We start from the raw sequence: 18,678 nt of genomic DNA on the forward strand, positions 1-18,678 counted from the left end.
CTCAGTGCCATCTAACTGAAAACTTCCCCGTAAACAGTGGTGATGGTGGGCATAGACCCTTGAAGAAAGACCCAGAAAGACCCTGCATGAGTAACTTCATCTCTAAGTTTTCTCGTCTGTTAACTGGGTATTATAATAATGCCCTTAGGGCCCGTGGTGTGGAGTGGTGGGTTAAGCCGTCATTTACAATCACTTTGAGTCCTGGCTGCTCCACTTCTGACTTAGTTCCCTACTAATGTGCTTGGGAAAGCAACAGACAATGGCCCAAGGACTTAGGCCCCTGGGGACCGATGTTGTAGTGTAATTGAGTTAAACCCCTGTCTGCAATGTTGGCATCCCATATGGGAGAGCACATTTGAGTCCTGGTTCCTCTGTTTTTCATCTGGCTTCCTGACAATGGCTTGGAAAGGCAGTTAAAACTGTCCCAAGTGCTTGGCTCCCTGTCATCCACATTGGAGACCTGGAAAGTGTTCCTGGCTCCTGGTTTTGGCCTGGCCTGGACCCAGCTGTTGCTGTCACTGGGAGATGGAGGTGATGAATCCGTGGATGGAAGATCCCTCTCTCTCCGTCACTCTTCCTTTCAATAAATAAATTTTTTTAAAATTTTCTGTAGAAATTTCCCCCTGAAAAAGAAGACATCCTTGTGGCTGTGTACTGTTGGTCCATCCAGGGGGTCCTAGAGACAGCTCAAGCTGGGGGAGCAATGAGACAGAGTAAGACCCCTGGTATAGACTGGCAGCTTGGGGGTCTGGGTTTAAAAATGCTTAACTCCTGGAGGATCTGTGCTGGCTAAATATACCTACTAATAACTGTGATGAACCCCCCCCCCCCCCCCCCGCCAAATGTAATTCCATCTCATTGTCTAAAAACCTTTCAGGGGCTCAGAGAAGCTGGTGTTTTCTCTTGACAGCAAGCGGAAAACCCTGGGTTTAAGATTTTTTTTTTCTTTTTTTAGGAAAGGTATGATTTACAGGGAGAAGCAGACAGTGGGAGAAAGATTGCTGTGGGTCACTCCCCAGCTGAGCTGATCCAAAGCCAGGAGCCAGGAGTCTCTTCTGGGTCTCCCACGCAGGTGCAGGTTCCCAAGGCTTTGGCCGTCCTTTGCAGCTTTCCCAGGCTAGGAGCAAGGAGTTGGATGGGAAGTGGAGCCATCAGGACATGAACTGGTGCCCATATGAGATTCTGCATTTTGCAGGCAGAGGAATAGCCTGTTGAGCCTTTGTGCTGGTCCCAGGAAAACACTTGTTTTAAAAACAGGCCTTGTGTTCTCCTGACTGGTCTAGCAGCACACAGTGGTGAATATGTGGAAAATGGAGCAGCTATATGTGTTTTTTCCCAAGATTCTGAAGTGGCGGGACAGTACACATTTCCAGGGTGGCACCACACTGCCCCACCCTCAGTCACATGGCTCTGCAGGTGTCTCCAGGGCTCCGGGCTCTCACCTGAGAGTTCCAGCTTGTCCAGCGTGCCGTCTCCCTTGGGTGGTGGGCCTGGAGCTGGTGGCATCTCCAGGTTCGGAATGGATTTCATGATGTTGGCCTGAGCTTCTTCCAGCAGCTTCTCGAACTCTTTGCCATCATAGTGGTCCAGGTTTTGCCTCCTCTCTTCCCATTTCCTTTCTGCTTTCTGCAGGAAACCAGCAAGGGAAGAATAGTTCACACAAATGACACAAGAAAAGTGAGCGGACACTTAGGAGATCTCTGTCGGGGTGGGGAAGGATAGATGTGGCCAAGGAGTTGGAAGGATCGTGCCCTGGTTCCTGGGCTGGGTTTCTTGCACACATGACTCCAGGCCCTGCCTCCCTTCTGTTGTTCAGAAACCATCATAGCCTAGTGACATTCACAGAGGTGCCAGAACATTCTACAGATGTGAGAACCCTGCACACATTTTCACCAATATGGGGGGGGTCATGCATCCTAAATGACATTGCCCACTACCAAGGGTTGGTTTCTTCTGTTAGGTTTTCATGTTTGAACAAAAGACAAACCCCTCACTAAGAACCGACACAAACAAAAGTCATGAATAAACTCAAGCCTTAACTCCACTTATCTCAAAGAATTGCTAGAAGGCCTTCTGGGCCAGATTTTTTTTACTTATAAAATGGGAGGAGGTGGGGCCGGTGTCATCGCGTACTAGGCTAATCCTCTGCCTACAGCACCAGCATCCCAACTGGGCACATGTTTGTGTCCCAGCTGCTCCATTTCCAATCCAGTTTCCTGCTTATGTTCTGTGAAAGAAGCAGAGGATGACTCAAGTCTTTGGGGTCCTGTACCCACGTAACTACTGGCTTTGGACCAGCCCAGCTCCGGCCATGGCAGCCATCTGGAGAGTGAATCAGTAAATGGATAGAAGATGCCTCTCTCTGACACACACCCAGAGTATCCTTTTACACAAGTGCCTACTTTTAGAAATATCTATTCTATGCACCTGGGAGGTGCACATGAGAGAGGCACACACACAGAGTTCCCACTCGCTGCTTTGAGCCTCGAATGCCAGTGGCAGCCAAGGCTGAAGCTTGAATACCCAACCCAGATCTCCTAGGGTAGCCAAAGCCACGAGCCATCCCCTGCTGCCTGCCATAGTCTGCTCTGGCTAGAAGCTGGCATTGGCAGTGTGCTGTGGGACTGGAACCCAGACTCCAATGTAGGATGGAGCATTCCTAGTGGTTTGACCCTGGTGGGTATGGGAGATGGTACTCTTCCCATGGAAACAAGCAGGCGTTAGATGTAGGAGCATTCCCTGAACAGGGAGCCAGCTGTTAACCCCTGCCCAGAATCACACAGCCTGGCTTTGAGTAACAGGTTCAAAGTCTCTTCCTCTTGTCTGAAACCCAAGAATGTTTTCTGGGACCCTGGCCCTCAACACCCAGCTCCTAGGTTTGAGGATGGATACTGACACCTGTTACAGGGAAAGCCCTCCCACCCTGTGTTGGCCTCCCTTGCAGGGGGCAATGAGACATACCAGGAGGAGAACTTTACCTCGATGGACATGGCCCTGCTCTTGGCACCCACACCATGCAGGTCCTCCATGAGCAGGCTTTGCATGGTAGCGCCACTCACAGGCGCCTGTGGGGACTGTGGCATGGGGCCTCCTTCCTGCGTGGCAGCTGCCGTCCCCGCGGGTATAGGCACTGCCTGGCCAGGATTGGGCAGGGCCAGCGAGTGCTGTGAGGGCTGCAGGAGCACGGGTGAGCTCTGTGCCTGGTGGACCATCAGGGGCACCACATCTGGCTTCACGCTGCTGGGGCTGGGGGCCTCCTCTTGGCTCTTCAGGACTTCTGCCGCCGTGGCCTTTTCCATGGCCACGTAGTGAGCGGCTTGGGAGGCATCAGCGCCCTTCAGGAGCCCCTCTGTGACGTGTCTAGGAGGAAGCACACACACAGTATCACTCCAAAGGCGAACCATGTCCAGGAGAAAGCATTAGTGGAAACACATCACTTGCAGACCAGCCAGAAACACTGCAAAATCAGAATATTAGCTCCGGGGGTTTCCAAGGCAACTCCCACAAATCCTTCTAGGACTCTCTGATTATCCCTGCAGCTGCTTGACCAGGCCTTTCCACAGGGAGAAGTTTCTTTCCTATTCCATTGGGTGGATGTGCCTGCCAGGTTATCCCATCTCTGTTTTGGATGGTGGTATCCTGTGGTGTAGACATCTTGTCGCCTAGCAACACTCTATGTCTCCTCACCTGGACTGGTGTGTGTGACCCTGGGACATGCTCAGATCCCACTCAGAGCCTCCTGTGTCAACCCCTTCACCCCATCCTGTGTTCCAGATCCTTCTGATGGCCCTTCTGGTGCCCCCTGGCTTTCCCATGCTCTCTCATGGTCAGTGGTGGCTGTGACCTGGTGGTTGTGGTCAGACCTCACCCTCTTGTTCTGAAGCCATGGGATGCCATCTGTGCGCCCTCACCCACAGAGCATGAGTCCGAGCTGCTTGTGAGCATCCACTCACTGTAGGAACCCCAGCTTTCTGAGCTCTGGAAACTTCTGTAAATGCAGTGACAATGATGTTACCATTGTGTCTTGTTATTGGCAAGAATGAGGTCATGTGGTTTGTGAGAGAAAGCTTGGTGCTGGTTCCAAATTTTTAATTATTCCTTCCATGCTCCTGTTCTTTTAAACACACTTATTTATTTTTTTATTTGAAAAGCAGAATGATAGAAAGACATGGAATGGCAGAGGTCTTCTACCTGTTGGTTCACTTCTCAAATGGCCTCTAGGCGCAAGTCAGGATCCCAAAACTCCACCTGGGTTTCATGTGGGTAGCAGGGTCCCAAGCCATCTTTCGCTGCTTTCCCAGGCACATTAGCAGGGAGCTAGATGGGAAGTATAGCAGTTGGGACTCGAACTGGCATTCGAACATTGTATGCTTAACCTACATGGCATGTCACATGTCAACCCCATTTCCTTCTATTTACAATGCGCTTTCTGGAGTCAGTGCTGTGGCATAGTGGTTTGAGCCATTGCCTGCAATGCCAGCATATATATGGGCACTGGCTTATGTCTTAGCTGCTCTACTTCTCATCCAGCTCCCTGCTAATGCACCTAGGAAAGGTGGTCCTGCCACCTAAGTGGGAGACCCAGATGGAGTTCCAGGCTCCTGCCTTCAGCCTGGCCCAACCATGGGACCATGGATACTATTACTGGGAGTGAATCAGGAGGTGCAAGATCTTTCCTTCTCTCTCTAAATCTGCCTTTCCAGCAAGTAACAAAAATCTTCAATAAAATACTCTTTCTTGATTTGAGACATCCGGGTCCTCTGCTCCTCCACTCTCTGCTTCTCTTGTTTTCCAGTTTGGGTATCCCAGTGCACTCCAGCCCCAAGGGCTCTGCTCCCATCCCCTCCTCCCCACCCACCCCAGCCCCTTCCGCTGACCAAGGTAGGGGTCTCTCTCCAACTCCATCTCTTGATTTTCAAAGTCCCAAGTGGCCTAGGAGTCATCATCTTGGTCTGGACAGTATCCCCACAACCTCCAGTTGAACACGTGCCAACTCACCACCATCCCTTCCCCAGCCCTCAAGTCTGCCTCTGAACTGTGTCTGACCCCTGCCTGCTTTCTCTTCCTCCAGCTCCCCACATGGGGTTTCTGAGACAGAGGGTTAACACACATGATCCCTGGTGTTTTGAGAGCTGGCATTCACTGCAGGCAAGTCAGACACAGAGCTTCATTCTTTTGCATGTCTGGGCTGTAAGAAGCCCTTTGCCCTGCTGTGGAGGGGCAGAGGGAAGAGTGGCACAGTCAGCTGCCAGGCCACCAGCTGCCTTTGTTTGCTTAGCAAGGTTGGTTCTCGGCTTCATCAAGAGGCCGCCAGCAGCAGCCCGTTGAGGTGAGTGCTTAACAAAGGTGGCTTTGGTGACTTCAATTGAGTGACCCAATGAGCAAAGTTCATACAGGTGCCATGCCTTCTTGCCCTTAGCCAGGTAAGGCCCCTGCATGAGGTTTTATTATCGATTTAAAAATTTTGAATCCAGAACCACTTGGTATCTGGGCACAGGTGCAGGTAGCTGTACAGCCATCTTACAAGAGGCTGTTTATGGAGGAATTTGTTTCTGATCAGAGAAAGTTCTCATGCTCTCAAGGTCACACCTCATCCTCACCCGCACAGTGAATGCATTTTTCTCACATATCTGATCAAACGGAATGATCATAATTGATGAACAGAATTCTCCCAAATTAATTTCTCCCACATTATAGAAGGGGACCCTAAAGAGCATGTGCAGAAATGGAAAGCAAAGGTGAATTCATTTAGGTGTGAAGCCATTTGAGATCCAGGCATAGTTTGTTTTTTTTTTTAACATGTGTGATATTCATTTTCCATGAACTTGGTCAAGGTCAAGTTCTCTGTATATGTGTGTGTGTGTGTATACAGAAATATATATATGCAGAGGTTGGAAACATATATATATATATATATATATATATATATATATATATATATATATATATATACAGTTTGAAACACAAATCCTGCCTATGCATGGTTCAGCACAGTTTGAGTGGGTGTGAAATTCTGGAATTTTCTTTTCAAGGAAAGTCCCAGAGGAGGCAATGTCTTGGGGTCTTTGCTGCCTGCATGACTTGGGAATCTGGGTGGTAATGAGGGGGGCACAGCTGACTTCTTTTTTCTAGGTGAGTCCAACACTGCAAAGCCAGCTTCACTTGGTAAGACTTGAATTCCACACCATTTCTTCTCCCAGAGGTCACCTCTGTTCTGAAGCGAAGGAGGCAAATCCAATTCCTGAAATCCATTCTTCAACCTCTCAACACTCTTGCAAACAAAATCCCACCTTGAAACTGTTTTACAAAATGTCACTGGGCCAGCAGAGTGCAGCAAGCCTGTGCGGCTGCTAGGATCTTAAGCCACAGGGCAATACAAATTCAAGGTGGAAGGAAGTCCTGATGAATGACAGCAACACAGGTGGAATCGGGGCTTGGCAGAAGCCTGGGGTCCCAGCCCCCCAGCTCTGGCCTTCCAGACTCCGCCCCTCCCAGATGCCACACCCCTTCCCATCCTGGCAGCCCGCCCTGATGACCCGCCCCTGCCGGCCACTCACCTGCGCAGCATGGTCAGCACGTCCGTGAGGCTCCGCACCCGCTTCAACAGCCCGTCCAGCTTGTGTGGCTCCTCCTTCAGGAAGCGCACGGCCTCCACCTCGATGCGCAGGACGGCGCGCATCTTGTTCTGCAGGGTGGGGAACTCCCCTGCGGGCCAAAGCAGGCAACAGTGAGGCGTTGGCCACTTTGTACCCAGTTCCCCCGTGGACACTTGCCCACACGCACACCTGGGTCCCTCCCTCCTGCAGCATCCCCCTGTCTTGTCCCCTCCAGCACAAGGCTCACCTTTCAGGGTAGCCACAGCCTCCCCTACTTGTCGCAGGAGGAAGGCCCCGTCCTCCACGTCTTTCAGGGTGACCACACGGCTTGTGCACGTGGAGTCCTTCTTCAGGTCTTCCACAAACTCCTCCAGCTCGCTGCAGGGAGCAAGCAGACCATGGCCAGGGCTGAGTGCCAGGCCCCAGTGGGGGTTTGGGCAGGGCAGGGGCCCAGGCTGGCTTTTCAACTTCAACATTTGACATTTGGAGCCAAATGATTCTTACGTGTGTGTGTGCGCATGTGTGTGCCTGTGTCCATGTAGATGCTTTCTTGTGTATTTATATATGTTTTCTGTGTGCATGTCTCTGTGTATGTGTGTGAACCTGTGTACATACGTGCGATGTGTGTATTTCTCCATGTGTTTATATGTGTGCCTGTGGGAATATAGGTGTATTTGAGTGTATACACATATATGTTATGAGTCCTTGTGTATGTCTGTGTGCACATGTGTGCATATGTACGTGGACCTGTGCATGTATGTGTGATGTGTGTATGTATGGGCATGTATTCATCCAGGACCACAGGGAGGCAATGAGCTCATCTGCCTTCAGGGGGCAGCATGGAGCGCCCATGACCTCTGCTGTGATGGAGGTAACAGGTGCAGGCTTCTGATGGAAGAGGCTCTGCCAGGACACCTCCTCCCGGGCCACTCCCCCAGGCGCTCCAAGTCCCTTTGCAGGACATGCCCCAACAGCACTGCTTGCTAGTGCGTGATGGACACACACTGTCCTGCCCTCGGCCACCAAAAAAAGAAAAAAAAATCCAGTGCTGCAAGCAGCTTCTGCACCTGCGGGTGTGCGGCTGCCAGGGCAGCAAGGGACGCTGTCTGGCCATGCCACTGCCTGAAATTCTACTTCAGCCTCATGGATTTTGTGATCCTCCCCCCTGTACACACCACAGACACCCCAGATTCCATCATGGCACTCATTTGTTTGCTATGGGACACAGAAGCCACTGTGCATGCCCAGGTCCCTGCTGCTCCTGGGGTCGTAAGACCCAGGTTAGACAGAGAGCTCAAATAATTGCTGAAGCGAAGGACCTGATCCGGTCATCAATATGATGCAATCTGAATGGTCGGTTAGATCAGTAAACAGGGCACAGGCTCCCAGATGCTGTGTCTGTAACCTCTGTTGAGGGTGGTTGGCACCTGTCTTTTGCTTAAAAGAAGCATAGCCTCTTGGGGCTGCAGTGCTGGCATGCCATATAGGCTTGAGTCTCAGCTGCTCCACTTGCCATCCAGCTCCCTGCTAATGCTCCTGGGAAAGCAGTGGAAGGTGACCCAAGTGCCTGGGCCCCTGCCATCCATGTGGGAGACCAGGATAGAGTTCCCAACTCTAGCCATTGCAACCATTTGGGAAGTGAACCAGCTGATGGAAGAAGATCTCTCTTTCTCTACCTTTCTAGTGCTGGCTTTCCAATAAAATAAATCTGTTTTACACAGAAGGTGCAGTAGCCTAATGGCAGAAGGGGTCATAAAACTCTGCTGCCTTCAGTGGTGGGACTTGGGATGCATCAACAAGATCCGTATACTGGCTCTAGTGCACCTGAGGAAGGACTTTACATTAAATCCTGCTGCTAGAACAAGTTGACAGCAGGGCTGGGTAGCTCCACCAATAGTCTCCACAACCAGCACAGCCCTGGCTTGGACCACAGTCAGCGCTCACTACACACAGGCGGGAACATACCCAGAGGGGCCTCCTGGTGGGCGCAGACCCACTTGCGTGCACTGGTGGCAGACAGGCACTCACCCCAGCTTCTTGCCGATCCTCTCCTCCTCGCGTAGATACTTCTGCCTCTCTTGCTCCACCAGGGTGCGCTGTCGCTGCACCGGGTCCTCCAGGCGCCTCATGGTCTCCACGACTTTGCTGCTGATTTCCAGCTCCACCTTTTCCATCATGGCCCGAAGCATCTCCTGGTTCTGCAGCTACAGAACAAAACAACGTCAGCCGAACTGGGTTCCAGGGAAGCCACCGCCCGGTGACTGTGTTGTACACTTATTTCCATGGGATAAAAACATGCTGCTTCAACCCAACGTCTGACTCCCAGTAGCCAACAGGCAGTTAGCAGCTGTGTGCCTCGAATGTCTCACAAAAATCAGACCCTTGCTGCACTCTGGTTGGTGCACCACAGTCTGAAGGCACAAAAATTCCATTGATACATGTGTTTTAAAATATTTGCTCAGTTGATCCACTTGCAGGGGGATGGAGGAGTGGGAGAAAGTGTGCATTACATGTAACATAAAATTACATATATCATGTATATCTCGTAACATACACATGTATGATAGGACTTGTGGCCTGCCTGGTGGTACAGCAGACTAAATATTTGCTGGCTGGCATCCCATATCTGACGGCCAGTTCAACTCCTGGCTGCTCTGCTTCCGATCCAGCTCCTTGCAAATACATCTGGGAAGGCAGCAGAGGATGGCGCAAGCACTTGGGCCCCTGCCACTTGGTGGGAGACTCAGATGTAGTTCCTGGCTTCTGGCTTCTGGCTTCAGCCTGTCTCAGCTCGTGAGGATCCCATGAGATACTATATGACGTGAAACAGGTCCTCAGCAAAGGCTCATCCGGCCATGAGCCATGCAGTAGGGTCACTTACAGCAAACGCTGCCCCCCTCTCATGCAAATGGCTCCGTGCACCAAATACCATGGTACTACAAGTCCTTAAAACAGAGGACTAGGTGGTGATGATGATGAGGATGCCAGACACAACCAAGGCCACAGACTCACTTCCCGGGAACCGACACAGGCGGCTTCTGTCCCTGGGGCCCGCTGTACCCACATAGTTTTTTGGAACACATTTGTTGGTGATCCCAGGGAGCATGGGGATGAGCTGGTTGGCATCTGGCTTCACAAGAATCTCGTAGAATTCTGGTTGCCTGGGGCTGGGCGATTTGTGGATAACGCAGGCTAGTTCCCTCAGTCAGTCTTGTCAGCAATGATTGTCTTATCCCTATCACACGATTCCCTCGACTTCCTCCCGAAATTTACATGCACACATTTTTTTCCCCAGGCGTTGTCTGATTTTCACAGGACAGTTCTTCAACTGCTGTGGGAGTCCCCAGACTGGTGCCAAGCACCTATACACACCCTTTCAAGCAGTTAGCACCTGCCAGAAATCTCACCAGGGCCGCCTTTGTCTCTAGGGAAGCACAGCTTTCGCGCAGGCACCATAGGCAGGGCCAGCATGAGGTTCCCCCATGTCAGCACTGCTAGGCATGGGCCTGGGCTCTGCTTCTGCCTCCATCACCTGGTAGTGAGTTGACCAGAGGCCAGCTGTCCATACTGTATGGCAAGTAACAGGCTGGCTGATGGTGGAAGAAAAGGGCTTTCAGAAGTGGCTGGCATCACTTAAGCTCTGAGCACGCACCAGCTGTTGTTACGGGGAGCAAAAAGCTGGGGTTGGGGCTCGAACTTCCATGTGGCACGAGACAGAGAAATGGGCCAGTCTCAGTGACCTCTCTCTGACCTAGGACCACATCTTTCCCAGGTGCTGACTGGCACGCTGTATCTTGCAGGACAGAACCATCTGGGCAAATGATGCTCAGAGGCTGATTTCCTCCTGTGGCTTCTGTAGCTGCAGATTCAAGGCGCCTGTTCACAACGCCAGCATCCTACACTGCAGAGTAGGTTTGAAGCCTGGTAACTTCTTTCTAAGTCAGCTCCCTGCTAAATGAGCCCAGGAAGGCAACAGGTGGTGGCGCTGTCCACAAGGCTCTGGGGCCTCCACCTACGGCCACTCTCCTCTCCACAACATCCAGCTGTTTCTTGCAACTGGCTACCCTCTTTCTGACTGCAGGGACTTTGAACCTGCGATTCCCAGCTCCTGTTCCAATTTCTACATTTGATAAAGTCTGCATGACCCTGTTCCTGAATGGAAACTTCATACTTATCTCTTGAATGAGTATGCCGGATTAAGTACGAGTGTATGACAATAACAATCAACGATGACCAATCCAAAATTCTTGTTTAAGATATCGACATCTCTGGAGATCCCCGGTCTGAGCAGCCTTGGGCTCAGCCTTAATGGGCTGCTTTACTCTGATGGCTGTGTCTGGCAGGTGTATAGGCCAGCAATTACACATGCGCGGTCATAAGACCTGTCAGCAATTCGGTAAACAAGAGTTCAATGCCATGGGCCAGCTCCCATGAGGTCCCTTGCTTTGAAAGGGAGGGGAATGTGTGGAGATGAAGAGACAAGTAAGTAAATAAACAGGCCTGAAAGTCGGTCTGGGTGGGTATATTGGCAATGAGTAGTCCCTTAGGTCGTTCCCACTTGTTGCTATCCATGGACTCTGGAATGCACCGATGACATCACCACACCATGAGCTCTTATGTCACCCTCCGACCTGATTGTCATTCCCACACGGAAGCTCAATTAAAGCTGTGGCCTGGTTGGCAGCAGATATGAACACTGGTGATCAAGACAGAAACAATTGCTGGGGTACTTAAAGATGTTTGACGTTGAAATCCCGAAGATGGGAAGAGTGGGGCCCTGGAAGCTCACATGACTTCTCCAGGGGTCACCTGGTAGTGGCAGGGCACAGGCAGCCTTGGGACTCGGTCCTTTTGAACTCACTCTCACCATATGTTTTTCCACTGTCTCCAGGAGTTCGTCCATCAAAGCACATAGTGAATATCAGAAATCTTCAACAAGTTCACGGAGGATATATAGCAGGAAGAAACTAGGGGTTGGTTTCTAAATTTCCTGCATCACAGGCTTGTCTTTTTATTCCACTGCCTGCCTGTCTTCCTCCCTCTTTCCTTCTCCCTCTAGTCCTCTTGTGTATTTCCTGCAGATAAAGATCACACTGACATTTCTGAGGAGGGAGAGGACCTGCTGGCAGCACATCATTGTACTCAATAACTGGTCTACTCCACTAGACCAGGAGGGGAGCAAGGTTTCCAATCTATCACACCTAGTTCCAGAAACAAGGGCTAGGCGGCATCCAGCTGGGGCACTATTATGGGGGGCAGGGAGTGGGAGGGCTTCTCATAGCACATGCAGGCCATGCGACTCACAAGTAGCCCTCCCTCACAAGTAGTCCGCCCTCCTCCACTCCCACTGGCTGTGAGCCACAGGTCTGTCCCCATTCATCCCAGCAGGGGACAACAGGAAGTCCTGAAGACCGCATATGGAGCCACACCACGTCTAAGAGCTGCCAGCAAGTTAGTGATCAGATGTTCAAACTATCACCTTGGGAGTTAGATGCCGAAATCTTAATTATGTTGTGAAAAAAAAAAATCAACTCTGCAGAGGTATGGCTTACAAGCAATGAAGTACGTGTGTGGCAAGTGCACAGTGCAACGAGTTCTGACTACTGAAAAGGCAGAAACGACTTTTGAACACCCCACACAAGCTCCTTCTCGTCCCTTTCCCATCAGTGCCCTCCCTCCTGCCCGGGCCCTCTGAATGAGCTTTCCCAACTCTAGAAAGTCATGGACAAGGAATTTCACTCTCCAAGGATGCACTACTTCCTGTCTGGAAGGAGTGGCTGTTTTTGACACTCAGCCTCATATTGTGTCTTCCAGTGATCCCGTCTTTTGATGGCTGAGTGGTGCTGCAGGCATCTACCAATCACTTTGGATTTGTAGGTTAAATGCACTGAACTTGCTTGGTGTTATATATACAATGAGGTACTTCTCACTTCTGCCTGTCTGTCTTTGTTCTTGTCCCTGGTCTCCCTGTGCTGTGAAGGCAGCATCTCATAACAGGGTCATGGGTTTGGGTCCCGGCTGCTCTGCTTCTGATCCAGCTCCCTCCTAAGGTACCTGGAAACGCAGGGGAAGATGGCCTAAATGCTTGGATCCCTGTACACACATGGGAGACCTGGAAGAATCTCCTGGCTTCAAATCAGCTCAGCGTTGGCTTGTTGAGGCTATCTGGGGAGTGAAGACTTTTCCCCTTCTCTTTAACTGTGCCTTTCAAATAGATACATAATGGCTCTTTAGAAAATGGCTAATGGATTTAGGGTGGGAACTATGATTATGGTGTGTGAAGGCAGGGCTTTGCAGAAGTGATTAGATTGGATGAGGTCCTGGGGTGCAGCCGATGATTGGTTACTGGTGATGGTGGCTTTCTACAAAGAAACACGTGTAGACACGAAAGGGGTGCCTGCTCTTTCTGGCTAACCACGTGACCCCTGCCTGCATGCACCCCACCACCCTTAGGAGATGCCAGGTCCATGGTCCATTCAACCTTGTACCGAAAAGCTGACATATACACACCACAGCTATGTTCAGCATTGGATGATCAGCTCTAAAATTGTAGAATCATGTATCATGCTTTTTGTAGATTGCTGGCTCCAACTGCTAATATTTTGCTAAGGGATGATTGTGCCTATTTTCATGAGGGGTAGGAATCTGTGGTTTTCTTAGCTTCGCAGGATGAGTTGGGAAATATCTTCTGTTTTCTCCCAGTCAAAAAACCGCCATTTATCTTCCACATTGTCTTCTGTTTCTGATGAGAAATGAGTGTTGTTTTCTATCTTCTGTATTTCCCAGCTGTGGTGTGTCACTAACCCCTATTTACTCTCCTCTATGTCCCTTGTGTTGAACAAATTGGTTACAACCAGTGTGAACTGGGGTATTTTCCTTTGTGGTTACCATTCTAGGGTTTTTCCCCCCTCTTAGGTTATAGATTTATACCTTACACAAAATCTGGAAAAGACCTCAGATAACATCTCTTCAACCATTTTTTCTCTTTTCCTTCGGCCACTCCACACCATCTTACAGGTCACCGAGGCTTAGTTCATCTCCTTCAGCCTTTGGTCTCTCTGTACTTCAGCCTACACAATATCCCTATTGATATATTTTAGGGAGTGACTAATCTTCTGTTAGGTCCACTCAGATACTGCATCTTTCAGCTCTTGGGAATTTCATTTCAACTTTTTTTTAAACAGTTTCTATTTCTCATCTCACTATATTTATGTTTTCCTCTAAGTCCTTAAGAATGGTCACCATGTGTGGCTTACTGCTCACTTGCTCACAGACCCACAGATTTAAGCAGTTTCTTTCCCAGGCAGCTTCCCTCTATCTGGTGTTCTATTGTTCCAGTTCAAGCTCTCTCTCAGTTGAGATCAGCCTGCCCTGTCAGCCTGTTCTGGTTCTGCCTTGTACGCGGGCTGTGCCTCCAGGAAGAAAGCTGAGAGAATTCCAAGTTTCCATTCTCTGAAGGAACATCTGAATGCAGCTGCTTCGCCAATTCTCTTTCACTTTCTCAGTAGTTAACTGTGGGGAGGCAAGGTGGCTCCTCCTTCTACCTGGAAGCAGGATTCATTGAGTCCATCCTGACATTTTTATAAGCTCACTTAGACAGAAATAATGTTCGTGGCCATAAAAACTTTAATTGTACCAAATATATTACCTATAATACCTTCACGAAGGAACTAGGAGGCCTCTGAAAGCCAATTGCTCCTCCCTAGAATGGACCTGAACTTCACATACTCAACCTTGATTTAGGTGAAGCCTGAGGCTGTGGGTCTTGCCAACGGTGGGTATCACAACAGGACTGACATGGCTCTTTTAGCGCTGACAGGGGGAGAGTATGACAAATCCAGAAATTTCATGATGACAGCAGGCTCCTGAATGACCCCTGACCTTCTGGATAACTTCCTCCAAGGCTTCAGGGACAACACAGAGGGTTTCTGAGCACAGGTGTGGGCTATCTGGCTGCTGTCTCTGCATCTCCTACGGTTCTGGCTGTCTGGAGGTTTGATGAGGGCTTGGTCTGTCTGCCTGCCTGTGGATTTGCCCATTCACCAGCCATCCTTCTACTTATCCACCTATCTGCCTGCCTGTCCGTCCGTCCGTCTGTCCGTCCGTCCATCCATCCATCCATCCATCCATCCATTCATCCACCCATCCATTTATCCTTCCTTCCTTCTATCCATCTATCTATCTGGGAGCCCAAGTGCCAATCCCTGTATTCCTTCCATAGTCTGTCCTTCCTGGCTAGCAGGAAAACGTGTCTGTTCCATATGAGCCCCATTCCAGCAAGCTCTCCTCAAGGACATGGCCATTATTTGGATGTTAGTAGCCAACGGGGACCGTGAAACATGACTACAGGCCTCTATCTTACAAGACAGATAGAAGACATCTGTGTCAAATTATGTCGCCTTGAGTGCAGCAGAGTCGCGTGCTGCTGCTGTTTGTTTGACCTCCCCCTCGTGGGAAGGAATAGAAATTTCTCAGCAGTCTTAAAATTATAACGCTAAGGAAGAAGAAGCCTACTTGTTGATTTCTTAGGAAACAGAACAAGGAGACAGAGGGCACGGAGAAACTGGGAATTCAGAGAAACGAAGAAGGCATCTGTTCTTTCAATGCAAGTTAGGTTTCATCTGGCGTCCAAAGAACCTGTACCACTGCTTCTAGAAACTTCTCTCACCCCTTGGCTTGTCAGAGAGGGACAAAAGTGGCTTCTGTGGATATGGGGTCATCTTGGCAAAAAATACAAGTTCTATGACATTTTGGAAAAAGAAGCATTTTTTCTTAATTTTTTGAGGGGATTTTCTCCCCAATCATATAGAGAAAGGTACTGGGCAATGGTTAGCTAAGGACAACATCTGATTGTGAGAGCTACAGACCACTTGTTACTCAGGGATGGGGGTACCACACAGAGCTCTGGTACCCCTCCTGCCCCTGCCTCACCCTCTCTGTTCACCCTGACCCATCTCAGCATCTCTGTGGGCTGAGCATTCCTGAAATCTGGCAGCAGCTCTTTCTCTGGAATTTTCTGGATTCCCACTGATCTGATCTCCAGTCTGCCCCAGTGAGATCAGAGATGAATTTCCATCTGCTGCTTTAATAGCTGGAGCTGAGCCAATCTGAAGTTAGGCGCCTCCTCTGAGTCTTCCATGTAGATAAAGAGTCCCAAAGCTTTGGGCCATCCTCCACTGCATTCCAAGGCCATAAGTCGGGAGCTGGGTGGGCAGTGGAGCAGCTGGAACTTGAATTAGCATCCATATGGGATGCTGGTGGTTTTAGGTGGAAAACTAGCCAGTTGAGCCATTATGCTGGTCCCAGTCTTTTTCTTAAGATGTATTTATTTGTTTGAAAGGCAGAGTGTCAGAGAGAGAGAGAGAGAGAGAACGAACTTCCATTCACTGGTTCACAGCCCAAATATTTACAGCAGCTGGAACTGGACTGGGACTAAGCCAGGAGCCTGTAATTCCATTCTTGTCTCTGACATAGGTGACAGAAGCCCATGCACTCAGACCATCTTCCACTGCCTTCCAGATGTGTTAGCAAGGAAATGGATTGGCAGCAGAGCAGGCAGGACCCCAGACACAGGATGCCAGTGCCACAAGCAAGTAGCTTAACTGGATGGGCAACACCAGCTTCCCTTTTCACCTTCACGTGAGTTCAGCCTAAAGACTGAATTCAGGGTTTCAACCTTAGTGCCACAACCTGAGCTTCACCTTTTGTTGGAGAAAGCTGCTGCTGTCGTGCAAGGACTGCCAAGGAGTGCCCAGCCTTCCCCGCCACCAACCTGGCCATGCTCCGTGGCTGCATCTGTACCTTGGCCTCTGACACCCAGCAAGCACCCGGGGCACTTGCGTTGTTTACACCAAAGTGAATCTACCCTGTCTCTAACAGCCAAGGGCTCCCTGTGGAGAGTAACTTAGTCCCACCACCACATTCAGTTTTTCTGGTGGAGGTTCAATGAGGAGAGCACCACTTCAGAGAAGCCAGCAGGTGGCACTAAAAATGCAGGGACAGTGAGAGGTGGCACCACAATCTTCCTTAAACCTCTGGTTAAGAACTGGGGATCCCAAGGCCACCTCAGACCTGCAGAGTGCTAAAACGGGGTTTTCTGTGACTTTTTGACATTTTTAAGAAGAGGTATTTCCTATGGAGCCTGTATTCCCAGGTTCTCTAGAAATATTAAAACATCCAGAAATATTGGTCTCTCATTTCATCTGTCTGGGCTCATGGGCGATTATTGTTTCATGCACCCCTGACCACTCCCTTGTCTAGTCTACCTGCTGGACATGGTGGAGGTGGGTATCTGTCACCTTGCATACAACTGCTGGCCGACCTGGGACAATCTGTTTTATTGCAAAGTATCTTTATGTAAGGCTGAGACACACATGGAACAAACACACTGTGCCAGGAACATGCAGGTGTATGTCTCAGCAAGTCACCTGGCGTTACCTCATCCTTATCTGTCTTCAGTTTTAAACTTTGGTGTTTTGTACATCCCCAGCTCCTTGGACCATAAAGTAGCTACACCCTGCACCTCCTTGTAGTGGGAGGAGGAGGAGGGGGGAGGAGGATGAGGATGGAGCCTTCAGGGTTCTGTCCTGCCAGTTTGCCTCCCACCCTCCAACCAAACGCATATGAAAATGAAAGCATGAATGGCTCCAAGTGGCTGGAACCGCATCCCGCCCAGGCCAGGAGCACACATGTGAGCGAGCCCCTCCAAGAAGGAGACTTAAGGAGCCAGTGGGGAAGGAAGGAGAGAGAGTAGCCATGGTGGCTGCCCGCGGCTACCTGTAGCTGTCGCATCTGCTGGAGTTGGAGCCTGAGCTCGGCCACGCTACGCCGCATCTCCAGCAGGCTCAGATGAATGGCTGAGGTGCCGGGCGGTGCAGGCTGGCCAGGCAGCATGGCGGACTCCTGGGTCTTCCCGCCGGGAACATGGGGCGTGCCTAGGAGGAAAGAGTGGGGAGGAGCTGAGATGAGAAGGGCAGCCAAGGGAGCCCACATGGGAGACACGCCTATCCCCGCCCTATATCAGGACAGACATGGACAGAGCACTCTGGGGTGCAGTCTGTGGGCAGTGTGCGTCACATCCTATAGGTCAGCGTCCTGGGCAGGCAGGCCAAAGAACAGGTCTGGCTTATATGTACTTCCATCTACCTTTCTGCCTACGTATCTCTACCTAGCTGTAGAGTGTTTACCTTTCTATCTGCTTGCTTCTACGTGCCTAACTATTCATCATCTATCTTTCCTTTTTTTTAAAGATTTATTTATTTTCATTGGAAAGATACATTTTTACAGAGAGAGAGAGAGAGAAGGAGACACAGAAAGATTGCCCATCCTCTAGTTCACTCCCCAAGTGGCTGCAATGGCCGGAGCTGAGCCCATCTGAAGCCAGGAGCTTCCTCCTGGTCTCCCACACGGGTGTAGGGTCCCAAGGCTTTGGGCCATCTTCTGCTGCTTTCCCAGGCCACAAGCAGGGAGCTGGATGGGAAGCAGGGCTGCCGGGACATGAATTGGCACTCACATGGGATGCTAGCACCATGGGTGGAGGATTCACTAGCCTGCTATACTACCGTGCCAGCCCCATCCATCCATCCATCCATCCATCCATCCATCCATCCATCCATTCATCTATCCAAGCTTTATCTACCTTTCCACCTACTCGCCTCTCCCTACCTGCTTCTCTACCTATCTGTGCCTCTACTTCCCAGCCTGCCGCTCTGGCGTATCTTCCTTTATCCATGCTTAATCTCTTCCTTCCTAGTTTTTCTATCCCAATTCTCTGTGCTTTTCCTGCCCTCCCCTGTAAACACACAGCATATGCACGCAGCTTGGAGGCACAGGGGAAGCATCCCTCGTCCAACCACGCCCCGCCCTGGGACCACAAGTGTTGCAGTTTGCAGACTGTTCACTCAGACATCACTGACTGAGCAACCCCACCCTGGAAATCCAAAATCCACAACCCTTCCAAAGCCACAGTGCTTCTCTGGGCCAGCACTCAAAAAGCTTCAGACCCAGCAGCCTTTTGGGTTTTGGAGCCAGAGGCTAAACTGCATCTCTGGCTGGTGGAGTGCCAGATGTTTTGCCTTTTCTA

The 18,678-nt window shown here is 50.3% G+C and overlaps 1 protein-coding gene across 15 annotated transcripts in view; it reads right to left on the reverse strand.

Annotated features, from left to right (window-relative positions):
• Positions 1-18,678, reverse strand: part of KIAA1217 (KIAA1217 ortholog) — a 372,896-nt gene that overhangs the window by 12,170 nt on the left and 342,048 nt on the right. For all 15 annotated transcript variants that reach the window (XM_058669605.1, XM_058669608.1, XM_058669602.1 and 12 more), the window contains 6 exons: positions 17,373-17,530; positions 8,625-8,800; positions 6,844-6,974; positions 6,558-6,705; positions 2,979-3,360; positions 1,443-1,626 (listed from right to left, as the gene is read on the reverse strand). In XM_058669605.1, coding sequence (XP_058525588.1) covers positions 1,443-1,626; positions 2,979-3,360; positions 6,558-6,705; positions 6,844-6,974; positions 8,625-8,800; positions 17,373-17,530 — 1,179 coding nt within the window. The remainder of the gene's footprint in view (positions 1-1,442; positions 1,627-2,978; positions 3,361-6,557; positions 6,706-6,843; positions 6,975-8,624; positions 8,801-17,372; positions 17,531-18,678) is intronic.

This window comes from Ochotona princeps, chromosome 10, assembly GCF_030435755.1.
Source record: "Ochotona princeps isolate mOchPri1 chromosome 10, mOchPri1.hap1, whole genome shotgun sequence".
In the NCBI taxonomy this organism is placed as follows: Eukaryota; Metazoa; Chordata; class Mammalia; order Lagomorpha; family Ochotonidae; genus Ochotona; species Ochotona princeps.